The sequence below is a fragment of the Glycine soja genome, chromosome 6, assembly GCF_004193775.1.
Source record: "Glycine soja cultivar W05 chromosome 6, ASM419377v2, whole genome shotgun sequence".
In the NCBI taxonomy this organism is placed as follows: domain Eukaryota; kingdom Viridiplantae; phylum Streptophyta; class Magnoliopsida; order Fabales; family Fabaceae; genus Glycine; species Glycine soja.
In genome coordinates, this window is record NC_041007.1 from 10,429,535 (window position 1) to 10,449,792 (window position 20,258).

The 20,258-nt window shown below is 31.2% G+C and overlaps 2 protein-coding genes across 8 annotated transcripts; both read right to left on the reverse strand.

Annotated features, from left to right (window-relative positions):
* Positions 1-1,515: 1,515 nt before the first annotated feature.
* Positions 1,516-6,947, reverse strand: LOC114415527. Of its 6 annotated transcripts, none has more exons than XM_028380268.1 (4): positions 6,781-6,947; positions 6,500-6,560; positions 5,335-5,397; positions 1,516-4,224 (listed from the first exon to the last, which is right to left on the reverse strand). In XM_028380268.1, the coding sequence occupies exon 4, from the start codon at positions 4,094-4,096 to the stop codon at positions 2,018-2,020; it is 2,079 nt and encodes a 692-aa protein (XP_028236069.1). In that variant the 5' UTR covers positions 4,097-4,224; positions 5,335-5,397; positions 6,500-6,560; positions 6,781-6,947; the 3' UTR covers positions 1,516-2,017. The 6 variants fall into 6 exon arrangements, with proteins under 6 accessions (XP_028236069.1, XP_028236070.1, XP_028236065.1 ...); XM_028380269.1 differs by having other exon boundaries at positions 5,335-5,402; XM_028380264.1 differs by having other exon boundaries at positions 6,500-6,671.
* A 5,390-nt stretch (positions 6,948-12,337) lies between these two features.
* On the reverse strand, positions 12,338-18,227 carry LOC114415528 (dehydrogenase/reductase SDR family member on chromosome X-like). Of its 2 annotated transcripts, XR_003667365.1 has the most exons (10): positions 17,820-18,227; positions 17,651-17,717; positions 16,946-16,974; positions 16,641-16,849; positions 15,881-15,999; positions 15,633-15,728; positions 15,479-15,554; positions 14,168-14,321; positions 13,787-13,896; positions 12,673-12,803 (listed from the first exon to the last, which is right to left on the reverse strand). XR_003667365.1 is itself a non-coding variant. In XM_028380270.1 (9 exons), the coding sequence occupies exons 1-9, from the start codon at positions 18,078-18,080 to the stop codon at positions 12,651-12,653; spliced, it is 1,164 nt and encodes a 387-aa protein (XP_028236071.1). In that variant the 5' UTR covers positions 18,081-18,227; the 3' UTR covers positions 12,338-12,650. The 2 variants fall into 2 exon arrangements, 1 of the variants encoding a protein (XP_028236071.1); XM_028380270.1 differs by lacking the exon at positions 13,787-13,896 and having other exon boundaries at positions 12,338-12,803.
* Between the last annotated feature and the right edge of the window lie 2,031 nt (positions 18,228-20,258).

A 20,258-nucleotide genomic window follows, 5' to 3' on the forward strand; every position in this document is an offset into this window, starting at 1 on the left:
AGTATTAAGACTGAATGATGCAAGGTGTGATGTGGTGGTTATTGTATCTACTAGGAGTCCTGATTTGGAGAATATTTCATTTTTTGTAAAACCATGACAATATGCATGGTGTCATCATGTGGTTGTTATGAATATAATAGCACCCCTTTTTTGAGAATATTTCATGTTTTGCTTATGTTTAACTTCTGCTACTAAACGTATATATTCAGCCATCATAGTTGGGCTTGGGCACATATGTAGGACATTTGCAAAAAGCAAATTATGCATTCAAGTTGTGCTTTGTCTAGAACATTTTAGTTGATAATCTATGAAGTGGAGCTGATAATATCCTCAAAATCTGCTATTTCTTTTTTGTTTCTTTTCAGGGTGTGGATGCTTTTTTCTTTTTCATTTTGTTTTCCTTTCATGTTTTCTATAGTTTTTAAAACCCGTAGAAGTTCTTCTTTCTATTATGCCCCCACTTCACTATTATTTTTAAAAAAATTTATATCATTTTCAAAAGATAATAAATTGGTTTTAAAACCTGAAGAAATTCTTCTTTCTATTATGCAGATTTTCTGTAGTTTTTATTTTTTGTTATAATGAGTATAATTAAAAAAAGTCATTCAAATGCAGAATTGTAACCTAAATAATAAATAAATAAATTATGAAAACAACCCGAAACCGAAGAACAACCGTCAAACCCAGAGTGAACAAATTAGCATATAGTTTATGTCAATTCTTTCTTCGAATGGAAAAAAGGACTTTGTTCCAGTCCTTTTTAATATCAATAATCTGCATAATTTCTTCTTTCTGTTATCAGTCCACTGAGTTTTTTATGCTCCTTTTAAACTATCTTCTAGTCTAGAAACTAATTGTGTTACCTTTGACTTAAGTATTATTGCTAATAAACTACTAGAGTCTAGACAAGCTTTTATTTTTAACTGTTATTAATTTAAGCTGGTGACTTTATATTTCGTCACACCACTCTAAGCGTAAGTGTCTGCACTAAAAAGATGAAACTAAAGTTATTATCAAACTATCACATAATTTTTAAAAATTTAAAGTAATACTTAAATCTGTTTAATTAATATTGTACATAATAAAATATTCGTGAATCATATTTAAAATTAATTTTTACTAATTAAACTGTTTTTTTTTTACATTTTTAAAATTAAAAATTTACATGCATATATTAAAAGAGAAGGAAAAAAAATTCCGTGACGATTTTCAGTCATTAAGAACTTTATTCCATTAACGACAATAGGAATTGATCATTTTAAACCAGTTTAAAAAGATAAAATAACAAAAAAATAAGGTAAAAAGTTAAATAGGTCATTTGGTTTTATCTTTATTGTACTTCAAATTTAAGACGCCCAATGTCTGGGTAACGTACTGGGTAAAAATAAAACAGTTCCCTGGAGATCATGTAATAACAAGGGTATCTGAATGTAAAATCTTAATCGGTGAGTTACAATTAAAACAACGCAGCTTTAAACAAATAATAGCAGCCTTGCATTGGGCATGACACTACAATTAGCAAATGAATCGAATGTAATTAATACTCATGAGTTTATAACACAAGACAGAATATGCACGTCCATATACTGGAAGAGTAAATCACCAGGCATGGACTACATGAAATGCCAGAACTATAGTCTATTCATCTTGCTTGCAGAACGATGAATGATAACTGCCACGATTCTACGAATAACATGTCTGAAAATTATACAACAAAAACCGAAAAGCTGTGGATCACTTCGATCCATTTATAACACAAAAAGGACACTATAGAATATCTGTCAGGCTTAAAAAAATGAAAGAGTCGTGGAAGAGTGTATTTTCATTGATCTACATTTTGATTTCTCAAGCCTATTGCATCATCAGTCACACCAACATCTCTATCCTTTGCACTGTCATTTATCATTCTTTATCTGTTTACTACCCTCGTTTAACATTTCTGCTCTACAAGGTTTTGAAGCATTCTCTCTCCCATTTCACAGCAGGTGAACCAGACCTCGTTTCTTCATCAGGCTTCCTAAGCATTATCCGTTGTCTCGTTAGCTTCTGTTGCTATCTGGAGGAGGTCTAAAGGAGTAGCGGCTGGATCCAACTCTCGACAACCCTTTGGAGCATTATCAGCTTCTTGGCCAGTAAGCAAGTAATTAGGAACCTGATGAGAGAATTGAAACATTTCCTCTTTAAGAATCCTCCTCTCCTGATCACAGTCCATGTGCCTTTGAAACACAGTCCTAAAACCAGCAACCTTAACAAGGGGGGTAACTAATATGCCTTGCTCTTCATCGAAATCTTCAAGCACCTCCACCATATCATACTTGTGTATCACTTCATCTGGGGTATGTTCATTCCAATCAGGAGACCAGTTTCTGTAAAGAGCCCAGACCTCCCCTTTTCCAGGAAAGATTCGAACAACACCTCTTGTGCCTTTTGTCCACCTAACCTTGTGAGAGAATGAATTTAATGATTCAGTTATTTCATGCTTGCCAGTTCTGAAATCCCCGCAAGTTTTATAAAAACCAGAGCCTACCCAATCTATTGGGCCCAATTCACTGTTGCTTCGAGAGTTAAGCCAACTGATCCGCATTTTAAATGGCTTCATGGAGATCACCTTGTGAATTTTAGCATAATAACGAGGCATTCCATCATCGTCATCATAAGCAGCCCAGACCTGGTCCTCTGCAAAGGAATTTTCATCTCTATCCAAGTCAAAATTATGAAAATCAGGGTCTGGAACATTGATTGTAACATAAGTTTGGCTCTTCTTAACTGTATCATCAGTTCTGACAGGGAAAGAATCAATGTCCAGATGCCTGTTACCATTAACAGCAGTCTCTCTCAGCTTCTCTGAACCAGTTGGTTTGCCATTAAATGTGCTTTTCTGTCTTTTATTCTCTTTGTCCTTGTTAATCTTAGCTTCAGCCATCAATTTCCATTCTTGAAGTTTCTCACGAATTTCAATGCGTGACTTATCCATCAACATGTTTCGTATTTCAAACATTGACAATTCTCTTGTGCTGTAATGCTTGCCAGGAAGACCTGAAAAACCATAATTCCTTTCTGTTTCCAAGTTAGCCTTTCCTGGTTCAGAAAAGGTGCCCAAACCAGCCGCTCCATGTCCTGTAGCCATATGATTTGCCATGTATCCTTGATAACCATTAATGCAAATATCATCTGTCTTCCTTTTCTTCATAGGTTTTTCAGCTTTGTGAAAAGAACCTTCCCTCCTTACTCTCTCACTTGCCTGCTGCACAACACTTGCAGCTTGAGCTGCAACAGATGTTGATCCATCTGTGCTACCAAAACCAGCCATTCTAGAGTGAGAACCCCACTGAAAATTTGTATTATTACTTCCAGCATGGTGTTGAGAATTCTGATGCCGTTGATGAGAAGACCAATTTGGTGGCTTAAAAACATTTGGTGGTGGACCCCTCTCTACGGCAACAAAAGCTTCATTACAGTTTGGACATAAAAGGGTGTGATTCAAATAAACCCTGAGATATTCATAATGTGTCCTGCACCTATTACAGATAGTCCAAAAGGTTTCAACCTTTTTAACCGGAGCTGAAGGTGCCCGACCATTATTCTTTCCTGCCCTGACATTTGAAGTTGCATTCTTCTTTAGATTATAATAACCATTTGAACTGGGTGCATCCGATTGAGATCCAACATGGTTGGGATTATTATGTTGGAATCCTTTCAAACTCCTCTTCTGGTTATATTCTAGTCTCTTGGTCTTATCTGATAACAAACTCCATGCCTCTGAAACCAGCTTAAATGCACCCTCAGCACCCAAAGACTTGTTTTTGTCAGGATGAAGAGTGAGAGCCAGCTTTCTGTATTGCTTTCTAACAGTCTCCTCATCAGCAAAGGGGCTCACTCCAAGTATACCATACCAATCCATTTCTCCACTTACTTTATTCTCAGCGGATATGTAAATATCAATTGTTGTCAAAAGCTGGGTAATATCCTCCAACTCAGGATACAGATTTTGAGCCTTGAGAGCAAACTTCTTTGCACCAACATATTCTCTTTCTGAAAATTTCCTCTCTGCTATTTCTTTGGCCCTAACTGCCTCATCTTTGTTGCACTCCATCATTTTGTAGTAGTCTTAAATATTGTTAAGTTACTTCCTCAGACAGTTAAAAATGCGGGGAACAATTTAACCACGGCTACTGGATTTTATACCAGGTCTCCTTTGCTTGAGGAAACCCCTCAACCTTGTACCTGAACCAATGGAGAAAGAAATTGAGTCACACTCCCTAAATTTCTCAAGATTTAGGTGTGTGGAGCAAAAATTACAAGCAAATCAACTTTTCAAAGTATGAATCACAAATAGATATTCAAAACTATTAATGACAAAAGCTGTAGTTTATGACACTGTGTGAGCACTTTATAAAGAATTTTCATCTTCAATATGTGGAGTCACTTGCATTGCACTGTCATATACCTCTATCATCATCTGTATGGAACAACATACATTATCTGTGTGTCATTGTTGTCTAGGGAAAAATTGAAAGATTATATAGTAAAGTATTATAAATTCAAATAAAGAAAGATGAGAAGAAATGATAAGACATGTCTCCCTTGCATGTAACCTTAAATCCTATTGTTCACAGGTATGGACATGTTCACTAACCAGGCATAGTGACTATACATGTCAATATTACAGTGTGATTTGATGTAAACAAGATATGTGGGAGTAACATTGCCAATGTCAGAATTTGTTTTCTATCAAGGAATCCTGGATCCTTAACTATAATTTTGGTTGGAACTTATGTAGAAACTAGAAAGAAACTGGATAATTGCCTTTTTCTCATTTGCAATATTAAGCCAGCATATCAATGTATAGAACTTACATAAAACTGACTAATATAGTTACAAAGCCTGATTAAATCACGAAGTACCCTTTTTAAAGAGCAGAAAAGGTAATGCATTAACATTAATGAATTGTTTATTTGCTTATGACATGTTGCTATTCAATTAGATTCCCTTGATAGCAGCACAAAGGTGTGAGCAACTAAATATTTTCTTATAAAAAGTATTGCAGACATCATCTCAGAAGGCACAAGGCAGAGGTGATAGAGTCACTTTTAATTAAACTTCTAGGATAAGGCCAATGGTTAAGTTTCCTATGACCTAAAAGATTCCTTTCCAATGCTATACTTATTCCAAAATCCAATTTATAAGCATGTTCCACTTACAAGAGTTCTGTATTTTATTGAAAAGTGAAACAGGGAATGCGGTACAATGTTTACCAGTGTTTAGCCTTATACAAGCTGGATGGTTAGAAAGAATAAAGGTATCGGAGGTTGTTTGTGGTCGCAAAATACTTACCAAGTTCAAAGGAAAGTTTTTTCATACTGTTATACATCTGGCTATACTCTGTGGTAGTGACCGCTGCACTTTATAGAGACAAGACAAAAGTGAGAATAACAGAAAGAGAATGTTAAGATAGATGTGCGACCACACAGTAAAGTATAGGATATGAAATGATTGTATATGAAGACATATTGGTGTGGCATCAATTGAGGAAAATATGACAGAAAACCAGCATAAGGTAGTTTGGCCACATACAAAGGTCACTGGAAACAAGGAGAGTAAATTGCATGATTTATAATTGCATGAAAAGGGAGGAAGGAGACCAAGAAGGACATTGGAGGAAGCTGATAAAAGAAATCTCGTGATGAATTATATATCTAAGGATTAGGTCTGTAACAAAGCCCAATGATGTCATGTGATTAATGTAGTCAACTTCACCTAATGGGATAAGGCCTTTGTTGTCATATAACAATAAAACAACCCACATATGCAAGAATATCCAACTCAAATACTTCCACAGAAGCCATCCATGCAATCAAAATAAATTTCCAAAATTCCATTCTTCTTCATGCTAAGTTGTTCACCAACACTGAAAGCTAGACCAAGTTCAACACACTGATAAGCATGTGTTAGATTATAATATAATATAATAGTCTAAATATTTTTTTCGGTTATCAAAGAGGAAGGTGAGGACAGATCTACACGAAAACAAACTGCAAACCACCACAAACCATATAAAATATTACTCGTTAGTTGTTAACCCAACCAAAAATGCAACTATCAGCACCCTTTCCAGTCCCGTAACCACAAGAACAAGGTCAATGTCTTCCAGTAAGCAATTATTGATTTGTAAACTGAACTCAATATAACAAATAACTATTATTAATTGCTTTTTTCTTTGCTCAGTTTTCCGCCTTTGGATATAGATACAGTACCAATACGACCTAGTATGAACCAATCACAAATCAAAAGTATCAACTCCAAAAATAACAATAAAATTCGAATCATCGACGCCATCCCAAAATCCCCGGAGTAGTAATTAAATTAATAGGCGAAATTCACGCAACGCAGCAAAACAAGCAAAATTCAGAACACCAGCTGACACAAAAACCTCGCAATTGAAGCTTACCTCAAAATCAAATAAATAAAACAAGTAAAGTAAAAATGTTCGGACACGAACCTCTTTTTGTTGTTTTTGTTCAGACAGCGAAATTCGAAGTCAACAGAATCCCGCCACGGATCTACAGGGGAAGCGCATTTCAAATTAACTCTTGCAACGGTCGAAATCGAGGGAAAGTGAAAATCTGGAAATTGAGCTGGAAACCCTAGCTGGAAGATGGCGCGTTGCGAATCTAATGAAGAAGAAGTAAAAAGCAGAGAGAGAGAGAGAGAGAGAGAGATAAGCGGTGTATTGAGAAGTAGCGAAGATGATGAGGAGGAGGAGTGAGGAGTGAAAATTACCTGATTGGAGAAAAAAGGGTGTGAGTGACGTTGAGGAATTTTGAATTGAATCTGAGAAGACGGTCTCAGTCTCAGCATGTACAATGACCCATCTGTCAAAGCCAAGCCCTCAACTCAACAACAAACAACTGTGAAGAATCTTATTTGCCCCCAATTTACTACTGAAAAATGGAACCCCCCTTGTTGAGCTGGTTATTGTTATTATTTTTTTTTTCCTCCTTTTTTTCTTGATCCATGTCAACTTTTTTATAATGTGTGGGACCCAAATAACTTGACCATGGTTAGCTTTTACTCCTGGGGTTAGGAATTGGGTTTGCAACTTAGGGCCAAGAGAATTTTAAATTATTCTTTTTTTGAAGATTTCGGTATTTTTTGGTGTATGTGTGAATATTTATTTGGTAATTGGTATGAATCAAAACACTGAATTGAAACTTTACTTTTATAGTAAAAAAAATATTAAAAATTTCAACCTACTTAGAATGTAGCAATAGTAAAGGTTTTTTTTTATATAGTATTAGCTAATGATGAATTAAAAAAAATGTTGAATTATGTAGTGATGACTTAAAAAATAAATGAGAAATTAGTCAGAGAGAATGTATAAACATTATTATTTAACTATCTTAAAAATCAACAACCACAACTATTGTTAATAGTGTAGTTATTTTATTAACAATTTATAGAAATTAAACTAAAAAATTTAGATTACTTTTTAACTATTTTTTCGTCAAACCAAGTATCTTTTATCAAAAATTAAAAATTAACATCTTAAAATATTAACATTCATTTAAGGATTTGATCTCTCTTAATATATGTTTTTGATATGTACACAAATTTAAAATTAAACACTTGAGTAGTATATGCTTAAGGGATATGGTTCCAAAAAAATTATTCCCCCATGAGGTCTGTTGACATCATTAGAGTCTTAATGTTTAAAGTATTGTTGATGTTAGTACTCAATGAGTCATCATAATTTTTCTTAAAAGGTGTCTCAATCGATAAAAAAAAAATAAAGATGTTTAAAAAATATCATTTGTCTCAACTCCTTAATATGTATAACTTTTTGGCATGTAAAATTCATTTATAAATTGTCATTACTTAACTTATTATTATAAGTTTTTTGCTCAGTTTAATATATAATATATAATACAAACATTTCATATTAATTTAAAGCTTTGCCCATTTTGATTTATTATGATCTTAACTTATTTATAAGTTCGGAAAAAAAATTCTTATTTTATAAGTTAATGTAATCTTTTTTTTAAGATTCAATTATTTAATTCATCAAAATAAATTAAAGTAATTAATTTAATTTATAGTAATGAATTTATTTAAAATTTATATCTATATATATATGAACATATATTAAAATTATTCTTATCGTTAATATTCATTAATGTGTTCTAGTTGTGTGCCATACAACTGATTAAGTATATTTTAATTTATAAATAATTAATATTATAGACATTATAGATTAAATTTTATAAAAATATATAAACATTACTTTTAATTTGAGCTTGAATTCAGTGACTTTGGTGTTAGAAAGTCACATTAATTTAGTTTTTATAATTTTTATACTTGACATAAAAAATATTACTGAGTCCATGATTAACTAGTACAACGGTATTTTAGTTTATCCTTTAAAAAAATGTGGCAAAATCTGGAACAACAAATTAATCCAATAATTGACTTTTCCGTGCCAAAATCACCGAATTTAATTCCTTTAATTTTTTTTTATAAATAAAGATAATATTTAAATTCGATTTACAACCGAACCAAATTACTACAAATTACCAAATGATGATAAACATCATTCAAACTTATTTTTGAATTCTTAAATTTAATGTTATAGATTGAGAATATCTATTTGTTTTTAAAGGAGAATATTTTTTTTAGAAAATGGAAAATAAATTTCTTAATTAGGTTAAGTTCAGTGAATTAAGATAAATAATGTTAAAATATATGGGTTAGGTTAGTGAAGATTAAATTTGAGAAATGTATAACCCAATCAAACCTAACCTAGCTATTAGTAAGATCGACCACCCTTAGACCACTTGAGGCAAAATTTAATTTGTTTTTTTTATATGACAAATTTAAGAAGTTCTTGCATATTTTTTAAAAAGCTCTTGCATTAATTTAATACACTTGAGTGCACTATATTACTCTCTTCATTTCCTGCGAAGACAGATATGCGATCAAATCTTTTTTTTTAGTGAATGACAATCAAATCTAATTCAAAATAAACTATAAATTCATTTATCTTTTTTTTATGTTCTTAAATGGGTTTTGTTATTAATAAATTCATTTATCTAAAAGTTGGATAGAAACACTTCTACAAATTTTAATTTAAACGGCTTAATGTACTAATTAGGAATTTAGGATGTATTTTTGTAAAAAAAAAAAAAACAGAAATTTAGGATGTATATCTAAATTAATTTCAAGCATAAATTGTTGTATACTAGAACTTGAATCGTGGCGGGAGAAATTAATTATAAACAGTTATCAAGCTAGCATTATATTGCTATCCAATTAATGTTTTAACATTAAACCTTTTATTTTTCTTTTCTTGATTAGTAAAAAAAAATCCTTTTTATGATGAGGCTTCCGTGCATTTGAACTTTCAATAACTGTAAATATCCTTGATATATGTTATTTTTTAATAACTGTATATAAATTCAATTAAAAATTTATAATAAACAGTTATTGAAACAATAAGAAAATTATAATATACAACTATTAAATTTTATTTTCTTATTAAAATTCAATAGCTGTATCTAAATTCAAATAAAAATTGTAGAAATTTATTTTTTTACTGTATATTCAATTTTAATATATATATATATACACACACATTAAAGTTTGTTATAATTACTACTTTTTTGTTGAATAATACTTTTTAATGTACACAAATCCAATTGAAAATTATATATTTAATAAACAAAATAATCATTACAGTGTAAGAAAAATATCAAAATATTTATATATTATATAAATACTATATTAATAAAATTAACATAGGGTTTTCATAAGCAATTGGTAGAAAACATAGAAGATGCAAATGTAATCATACGTCTCCCTTTTCGTTAGTAGTGTCAAGACATCTGAGAGAGGGATACTCAATGTTATACTTAGAAAATAATTAGCTGGAAGCATAATCTATTCAAGAGAAGTATTAGGTCACACCTTCTAATACATTTTTTTTAACATTCTTTTTTAATTGAAAATTTATTAAAAATCATAAAATTTAGTAGGTCCTAGAGTATTTAATGTCTCTCTTCTGATTTTAAAATTTTTAATACATTTTAAGAGAATATGTTTTTAATACTCCTCTTTATTCAATTATCCAAGATAAGGGCGGACCCAACAAAAGAAATTATAGAGGACCAAATAGGCTTATATAATTTTATAATAAAAATTTACATTAACTATTTATTTTATAAGAAAAAAGAACAGAGTATATTAAAATGAATTTCTACTCATGTTTTATACAACATAATATTTTTTTTATTATATCATATTATTAGTATGAAATATTCAACCATTTTGTTAATGACTAATATTTATCAAAAAACCTATTTAATTTACTTTTAATGGGATATTCTCTCCCAATCATAATGTTTTTCATCCAAACCTATTTAATTTATCTTATTTAAGGAGATCAAACGCATTACTATTTATTATTGTATAACTTAATATTTGGTTTGTTTTTCCAAAGTTTATATGATAATATTTAGATTCATAGATTCAAAGTTAGACTTATACACAGCCAAAAATAGATTGAAACCTAGCAAACAATTAATGATAAAATATATAAGAGAAACAAATTTAAAATAATATATGAATAATAGTAATAAAAAGGAATAATAGTTATTACTATGTCTTGCCTAAAACAAAAGGTATTAATATGTCTTAAAATTAAAGTTATCAATTTCTTATGTGGTGTAAGTTTTTTATAAAAAAAATAAAATATAGTGCAAGTTTATCTCAAAGAAAAGATTAATAATAAATAACATTTAATTTCTCAGATAACCAAATCAATATAAAACAAAGAATAATAAAGTAATTTGGTTACAAATATAAATATTTATAACATCTAAAACAACAACAATACATTATAAAAGGAAAATATATTAACAAGGAAATAAATAACATTAAATATTTTATTTTAAAAAGTAAACAAATGTAATTATTTCAATCGTGAAGATTATAAAAAGAATTACAGTATTTATAAAATAAAATAAAATATTTGTCTAAGAAAAGAGAAAAAAATGTCATTATTTTTGTGATCAATACTATAAAAAGGAAATAAAATATTTTATCAAGAAATCAATAAAAATACTTAAATACTATTGTTTTTATTATATAATAAAAGTCTTCAAAAAAAATAATTAATTTAATATCAAAATATTATATATTAAAAATAGAATTTTAAAAAAATCAGGGGGACCAAGGCCACCCCCATCATGTATAAGTACGTTCGCCCTTGATCTAAGATGTGTCGTGGCGGTTTAAATAGCCATAAGACTACCGCATTACACTCTTTGAAAAACATGATGTGGTGAATTTGAAGACTACCGCAAACCACAACCACGCCGCACCACCTCATCAACCATGACTCTGCACCACTGCACCACTGCACAGTTGTGTTGTGAGTTTGAAGACGAAAATCGAGTGAAGAGAGAAAGGGAAAATATAATATACATGACTGATAAATGTTGGCAGATTCACAAATTCATAATGTTGTTCATGTTAAACAATCTCCGAATTACATAATCCAGAAGCTTTTTTTCGGGTACCCAGAACAACAAATATGGAGTTCTTCTAACACAATTTCATATGAGTAATTTGGAACACATGTTATGTTCCGCATTACTCAATTCAGAACTATGATAACATAGTTGATGGGTTAGTGCGACACGATGGTGGGTTTGATGCGGTGTGGAGGTTCGTGGGCCACCACAATGGTCTTTAAGCGCAAGGTGGTGTTTGGGTGGAGGAAAAATGGAGTGCATAAAACACTTGCCTTGCTTTGATTCCACGCCGAATGAGTTTTGTAACCCACAACTAGAAATGTATATTCACAATTCATACGAGTATAATTTATTTTCTCTCACTGTTACCCACAAATTTCGTACTTCATACTTATAGAATAGCAAATGCATCATGAAAGATTATCAAAATAGTTTGCTACGCAAATCTTATATGGAAGAGTAATTGAAAGATTTATTTTAGTAATATACATTATGAATAATCTAAAAGTTATATTAATATAAAACCCTAAAACGTTATGTCATATTTCTAGGACTTAGCTGCAAATAAAATAGCCAGAAAAACCTTCTATAACCAGTCAATTCACTAACCACGTGTTTGGTTACGTTTCTATCAACATTTGTGACCCACACCTGCTTTGAAAATTGAACATTTTGACGTAAAAAAATTGAAGAAAACATGCGTTCAAAATGCCTCCCCAAATACGCACTAACTCCCCTATGCACCATATGCTAGACCATTCCCTTTTTTCCTAAAAATATTATTCTTAAATTCAAATTCAATCCAGTAATAATTAGAAACTTAACCCTAGCATTATCGTAGTGAATTAGTTAGCACATTAATTAAGTACAATATCAGAAAATGAATTATGAAGTATGAACAATGCTACAAGGCAACAAGTGTATGGTGGTAATGCTAAAAGATATCATGATTGCTGGCCATCACTAAGTGAAGGTACATGAATGATTATAGTGTACTTTCTTTAAACAACTCTTACACTATAAACCTCAGAACTTCATATGAAGAATGGGTTGTCATTTGTCAATCTACACGGGCAACAGCACTTATTCACTTTGTTATGCGACGTGACATGCGAACCAATGCTACCAGCTGTTACCCTCAGCACCAAAAGGGGTTACAGATAGCAGTTTACTTGTACTCTCCCAAAGTTCACGTGCTAATTTGGCATTTCGCGAAAGTGTTGAAGGGTTGATAGTCCTACCATTACCCCCAAAAAAGTAAGCTCCTGATGTTCCCTGAAAAATGCAAGCCCATTTAATAACATCATGAACTCAATGGCTCCAGTCAATATTAGAATTAAGAAAAAACTAGAGCAGACATAAGAGAACAGTGTAAGCATCAGCATATAAAGAATGAAATAGTTAATTGTTTAGAGCAATTATTCAAACCAATGGTGAAATTGAAGGTGTGGTATGAACTGTGCTAGATACAGGTAGATGAAGTGATAAATGCAGAGCTCAAAATTAAGAAAGATTTGGGGAGGTTGGTATAAGCCCTGGCTATTTTATTTCCTAATGAGTTCATTAAATGGGATAGGACAATCATTATAAGATAGTGATTTTTTTTCACTCCATTTAGTAGACAACGATTACTTAAGATGGGGAGAAGACAATTTAGATGGTTTGGTCATTTACAACACAATAATCATCATAAATTCACTTGTCAATACTCAATAGTTTGCGGCTGCTAGAAAAATAGGGGAAATCGAGAAACACTGAGGCAGGACTGAAAATGATAGAGACAGCAAATAAAAATAATTTGATACATAGGACAAATTGGCTGATGAGAAATTTCAAGATCAAATTATGCATAAGAATTGTACTACCCCTCCCTTCCCAATTTGTGTGTGTGGTTCTCCTTTCTGGTACCCATAACATATATTGTTACCTAATACGACAATTTTAATTTAAAGATACGAGTATGCTAATATATTTTTTAAATAATAAAATAAAGAACATAAAATATTTGCAGATTGTTATGAAAATATTTATAATAAAAGAAATTAAGAAACCTGCAATCTATAAATATTCATAGATTGATCTAGCTATTATCTGAGACATACCTAGTTATAGCCCAAGTAGCACAAGAGTAACAGAACGGAAATTATATATCGTTTGTGAGCACACATTAATTTCCTATTTTTAGAGAAGTTTTATTTCACAAGAGTATTGCGGAGTTATTCCGAACGAAAATTGAGAGAAATGTATTTTATTTTTACCTGAAAGCATCCATTTGTGTGTGTACGTGTTTTATAATGTTTATTTAGATCCTCTAATGTATGTAAAAGCATCCATTTGGGAGAGGAAATTGGAGAGAAGCCTATTTTACCTGAAAGCATAAATTGAGAGAAACCTATTTTACCCGAAAGTGTCCATTTGTGAATGTGTTTTATAATTTGTATTCGGATCCTCTAATATATGTAATAGTTTGTTGAAATAATTGACCAATATATTGTTTCCAAGCCAAAAGTCAAGGTGAATTACCTTTGCAGAAAATAAAGGCATAAGGAAATTGAGAATGCATCGACTTGTTGATAAATGACATGCTGTTAAAAATGTAAAATTGTAAATCAATATTAAGTACAAATAAAAGTACTTACTGGTGGAGCTAGAGCAGCATCAACAATAGAGTCAACCCCACACTCAGGGGATTGCAACAGCCGTAGACGCTTCAACACATAGATTGCTAACCAAGATAGGATTGCTGGAATTTCTCGCATGAGGTTTGTCTGCACAACTCCAGGATCCGCAACACTAATGTGCAACAATACAAAAACTGAATGTAAAAGGTGAAGTAGAATCCATGAGACAAGAATAAAGCTTTATACAAAAAGTTTAATACATTTTGCACCTCTTTTTCATTTTTTTCATTGAGAATTTTCATTTGTCTCATTTTTTATTCATGTTCATTCACCTTCACCCAGAAGATTGGATCCTCTAACCTAGCGACCCAAACCCACTCCAATAAAGCCATGATTAGTTGTTACTTAGACAACTTTAGCTTAAAAACTGATCAAAAGTGGATTTATATAAGTGTAGCTGGTCCTATTTAAACCTTTTTTCCTATCCAACTCATTGGATGATTATGCAGTTACAGCTAGTTGAAAGCAGGGGTGGAGATAGACCCTTAAAAACTCATACATAGCTTTTCTTAGGGGGGCGGGGAATGGGGTGTTTGGAAACTTTGGGGAGGAAGGGAGCTAGGGGGCAGAAACCTCACTAGGAAATGATCCTGGTAGGGAGCCAAATATTTGTGACAATAACATCATTATATCCTAAAAAGACAGAGGCTTATAACAAATCTCATCCTTTAATTGAAAGTTCAAAACCACAAGAGAATTACAGGTTTGTCAAACATGCACGCATGAATTTTACCCATAGCACATGATTGGAAAATACGCCCATGTGTCCATATATACTTTTGCCAAAACCAAGAACCTGTGAGCTGTGCAGAAAAGATATATAGGAAACCAAGGGCACTTTTGGATAAACAGCTTAGTTAAGCACTTATAAATTTTTATCATATGAGATCTCATTCATTAACTTGATTGTAAAGCTTATTTCAATAAGCTAAAAAAATGTATTTGGATAAACTTCTCAATGAAGATTATTGAAATAAGCTAAAATCTAAAAACAGCTTATCGGAAAGTCATAAGTCATTTCCATAAGCTCAAGTAAGTTCTTCTAATGTCTCCCTAAAACTTGTAATTAAGTTCATGAAGGTTGGGCAAGTAATAGAAGCAATCAGATGAACATATTTCAAACAACATAGTTGACAGTTATGCAATAAATAGTTAACTATTAACATATACCAAACTTTTTCAATACATATAGCAGTACACAGCACTTGGGAACAAGACAGAAAAAGGAAATGAAAGTAAGTAGAAGTAAGTAGATTAGTAATTACATACGTGACAAATATCTGGTGAGATTTTCCCATTAGGCAAAGCTGTCGGTGGAGCTCATAAGAGAAGAGAATGAGGCATACTTCAAAAAAATTAAATGCTAGTTAGGACTAAAGACATAAAGCAATCTATATAACTTAATCCAAAATTTGCAGTTTACATTTAGAATACTCATAGATGTGAGCACATGGATATTGTATTGATCTAAAAAATCTCTCCCCGGATACAGTTCCCTCATCAACCTGCACATCAGTAACTAAAGAGAAGAGCTTGATCAGTTTCTATAGGAGAAGCGCTGTTGTAGAAACAATGTGACAAAGAATTTATGGAATAGAATCAAACTGAAAGAGTTGGATCACCAGACGATAACATAGATCAAGAAGTAAGGTTTATAATGATTATCCCTACCAGCTCGATGTGTAAAGGATGTTACATTCACAATTTTGGAGGATACAGGGCTGCTTTCAAGAAGTGGCAGTAGAAGCTTTGTTAAAGCAAATGCACCAATATAATTTGTACCAATCATCCTGGGAGAAAAAAATGTAAAACATTTATACATTTTAAAAGTCAGTACTAATTATAAAATTAAGATACCAAACAAACATGGAGCAAACAAGTAAAAACTTCGTACCCCATTGTCCAGAGGCTCTTCGCTATGCGAAGGTATGGAGCAAACAAGTATATAAAAAAAAATAAAAATAGGGGCACCACCACCACCACCACCTAGTATAGTATGGGAAGGGTAAATAGCATTACCCCCGTACGCGGAGAGGCTATTTCCAAGATTTAAACCCATGACCTTCAGGTCACAAGGCAACAAGGCTCACCTTAATGGAGCAAACAAGTATAAAAAATAAATCTATTTTTTGCATACAGTTGTAAAAATATTCCATGTGTCTTTCTTGTGTTTGCGTTCCATAAAAAACATGTCGATCATGCTAATCAACATTATCTCCAAAATTTCAACATGTAACAAACACTCGTAACCATTTTCCTTAGCTTAAATAGATTATTAGCAGTCTGAATGCAATAAAATTTGCAAGCACGTGGCCTATGCATCTTTTGTTATGTTACACAGAGCATGCATCATAAGCACAAAAGTTATTCAATGATAAAGTGAAAAATTCTACAATACTACCAAAGGAGCTAGGAAAAAAGTATTTATTACTGATCATAGCCCTCAGGGGTGACTCTAGGTGATGTTGCAAGTATTCCAGCATTGTTTATCAGTATTTGTATGGAGCAGTGCAAATCAGAATCCAAAAACCACTGTTGCAAGGATGTTTTGAACTTTACGACTGACTCAATTGATGACAGGTCAACCTGAAAAGCTTCGAGGTGGGCATGTTCATTCCGATCTTTGATTTTTGTTATGGTCTATCAGACAGAGGGAGCCAGGGAACACTGGTAAGAAATTTATGAAGTGTGGAGTCGTCATCACCACGATTTTAAAAAAAGTGTTGTAGGAAATACCTCGGACAATAATTGCTGTGAACGTCCAACTGCATTCACAACTGGAATCTTAAGTATACATCGCATAGACTAGAAGAAGAATGCAAGCAATACACTTTTTAACACTCTTTCTAACATTATCTTTATGGGGTGAAATCTCATGTGGATTCCCCTAAATAACCTGGCCTCATTCTTCATTAGTGAAGCTAGTACTAGATTTTACAAAGAGTTGTGATTTCCTCATACTCACTTTCTCTCACGCTCCTTCATTTTCTATCACATCTCTCTTCAATTTCAATCTCTCTCATCCGTACACTCCATAAAGGGTGTAAGACAAACATTACTCTTCCATAAATAATGAAGATATAGGGTGGGTTAGATGATTAAGGGAGAAGGGAACAGTGAAAAGGTCACGGGTTCATCCCGTCTGCTAAAAAAACTAACATTCTAACATTTGCCCATTAAACAAAAAAAATACTTTGCAAATAATAAAGAGAAGGCTGAAAAGGTAAGAGTGTGTCCTTAACCTTTCTTTAGACTAGAAACATGATTAAAGGTTTTTTTTTTAAGACTAATGTCAGTTGTTAATTTTGTTATTCGAAAGGATTCGAGGCCACTACCTCTCTCTCCCCTTCTTGTCTTAAACACGAAGCCAACCTTATAACTACAGTATGCTTAAAATTTAAAAGTATGAAAAGTAAAATAAGATTAAGAATAAAAAGTTACCAAGCACAACAACATATCCTTCCTTGGAAAGTTCATAGGCAGCAGCTAATCCCAGACCAGACGTTGCCTACACCAACACAAAATGAAACTGAGAAATTCCCATAATCAAATAGCTAGAGCAAAAAAAGAATGAATGAATGAATAAAAAAAAAAAGAGAGAGAGACTTACACCAGTGATGACGCAGACAGGCCTAAAAGTAGTTGTGAAAGGGGAGCACCTGGGATAGGACACGAGTTTCTGAGAGAAGAGGGAACATTTCTCAGGAATTAGAGGTTTGAAATACTGGGAATGGGATAAGGAATCTTTGAACAATTGGTAATAAGAATAAAGAATAGAGAAAGTCCAGAGCAACGCCATTCTCCAGAATTGTAGTGAGCAAAGGAAAAAGAAAGCCCTCCACAACTCCTTCACCACCGTAATCAATCCCATTTTCGCAATTTGGTTCTTCCAGAGTGTGGAGATTAAGGGAGTGATGACGATGAAGTTGGGTTTGTTTTAGTCATTCGTTGTTATTTGTTGGTGTCGTCGCCTGCTTTCCCGTTCGCCTATTCCGAACCCATTGAAAATGTCAACTTCCAGTGTAAACGATAAACAATAATACACCCTTAGATTTATAATTTTTTTATTTTATAATTTTTTTCTTTCATTAAATTATTATTTTGATTCTCTAATTTATAATTTATTAAGTTCAAATTAATCTTTCTATTTTAAAAAGTTTTTAATGAGGGCTTTTATTTTTTGGAATTGGATCAATTTAGTTTTATTTAAAACCGAATTTAATCATTTTTTTAAAATGTTAGGAGTTTGACAGAAGAATTTGACAGCTTAATGGATATATGCTTAAAAGTGGGACAGGAGCTTTACTTAAATGTTTTTATTATATATTTCCTTGGTTTTAAAATAAGTATTGTTATAAGTTGTTTCATATACATAAAGAAAAATAAACTAATAAATAAATGAAATAAAATAATAATTTTATGAAAATTAAATTTAGTATTAATATTACATTTTAAAATTAATTTGATACATATTGGGAATTTTAATGGAAAAAAATGTTACTTTAAAAAGTTAAATACACATTTGATATCAAAAACTTTTTTTTTCTTAATTACGACTTTTATTTTAAGATAAAAATGAGTATAAGATAAATAATTCTGATTTTTTATATTTTTAAATTATTTATTTTTAGTATAAATATATATTTCAAATCTATTCATTTAATTTTTATTTTTTACTTTTTAAAAAAATTATATTTTAAAAAATACTCATAAATACTTATAAAATTATGAATATCTGTTTAACAAATATCTATGCAAATCTCCAGCTAAAAAAATATCTATGCAAATACGAGCTGGTGACAAGGCCTAGTTGCAAGTTGCAACAGTGTATCAAGAGCCTTATTTTACAACAACACTTTTATATTTATTTGTAATTTACAATTTATAATTATGGTAAAATAGTTACCGTATCGTGTACGAAGCTAGAATATACTATTAATCACCCGTATTCATTTACATTTGAAAAATCAGTAGTTGATTATAAAATTGAAATAGTAATTGTAATGATTTTCCAAATCTATCAGCTTATCAACTTGTTATTGCTGTTAAAAAAAAAAACTTCTTGTTAGTACATAACATTCATGCATGAGTGGTGAGTTTGTTTAAATTTTAAAATAAATATTTTTAAGAAAGTAATTTTTTGACAAACAAATATGATTTGTTTCTTGAAATAATAAAAAATTATTTATTTAAAATAGGATCAATCAAACCATAAGCGAGACTTAAATTAAATTTTAAAAGATTTATTTTTATTTTTTTATTTTAAATGTGTTAGTTTTTACCAGTAATATTTTTATCAATATGAGACATTTTTACTTATAAATTATAATAGTAAATATTTTTTTTAGTAATAAACTTAAAGTGTAAGTTTTTGTTGTTTTGCTGTTACTCCTTGGACCCGTTATAATTTTAAGTAAAAACAGTTTAGATAAATTATAAAACTATTTATTTTTATTAAAATAAGTTTTTCTTAAATGAGCTTAAACGAACTCACCAGTAAGAAAAATTAAAAAAAGTGATTAAGGGTAATTATTTTATATCTAATATATTTTTTTCGGGTGCATGCGTTTCTAGTATTTACTTCATTACTTGTGAATTGAGTTGAGATAGATAGAAAATAGTTCTTAATAAAAATCTTAATTATCTGTAGTAATTAGTTTTTATTAGATTTAGTTAGAATTTTTGTAGGATTTGTCTTATGCACCTTTTGCGTTGGTTAGAAAATTGTATAGTATTTTTTTTTAATGCAGAAAAATTTGTATTATTAGTAGAACTGTTTATTAGGTAATGTAGCTATCTTTTTTTCTTACACAAAGTAACGTAGCTATCTGTTGACTTTTGCTCTCTACTTGCAGCTCGATTGTCATTTTACTTTGTATGGAAATTTTCAGAGTGGTCCATTCAAGTTGAAAGGTTAGAATTAAATAAGCCCAAAAAAAAAAAGATTGAATTTTTCTTCACGCCATTTTGAATTTTGAAAGACAATTTAAATTTTAAACTTACTACTAGTATTTCGGGAAAAAAAAAATCCTTGGATATCAACACATCA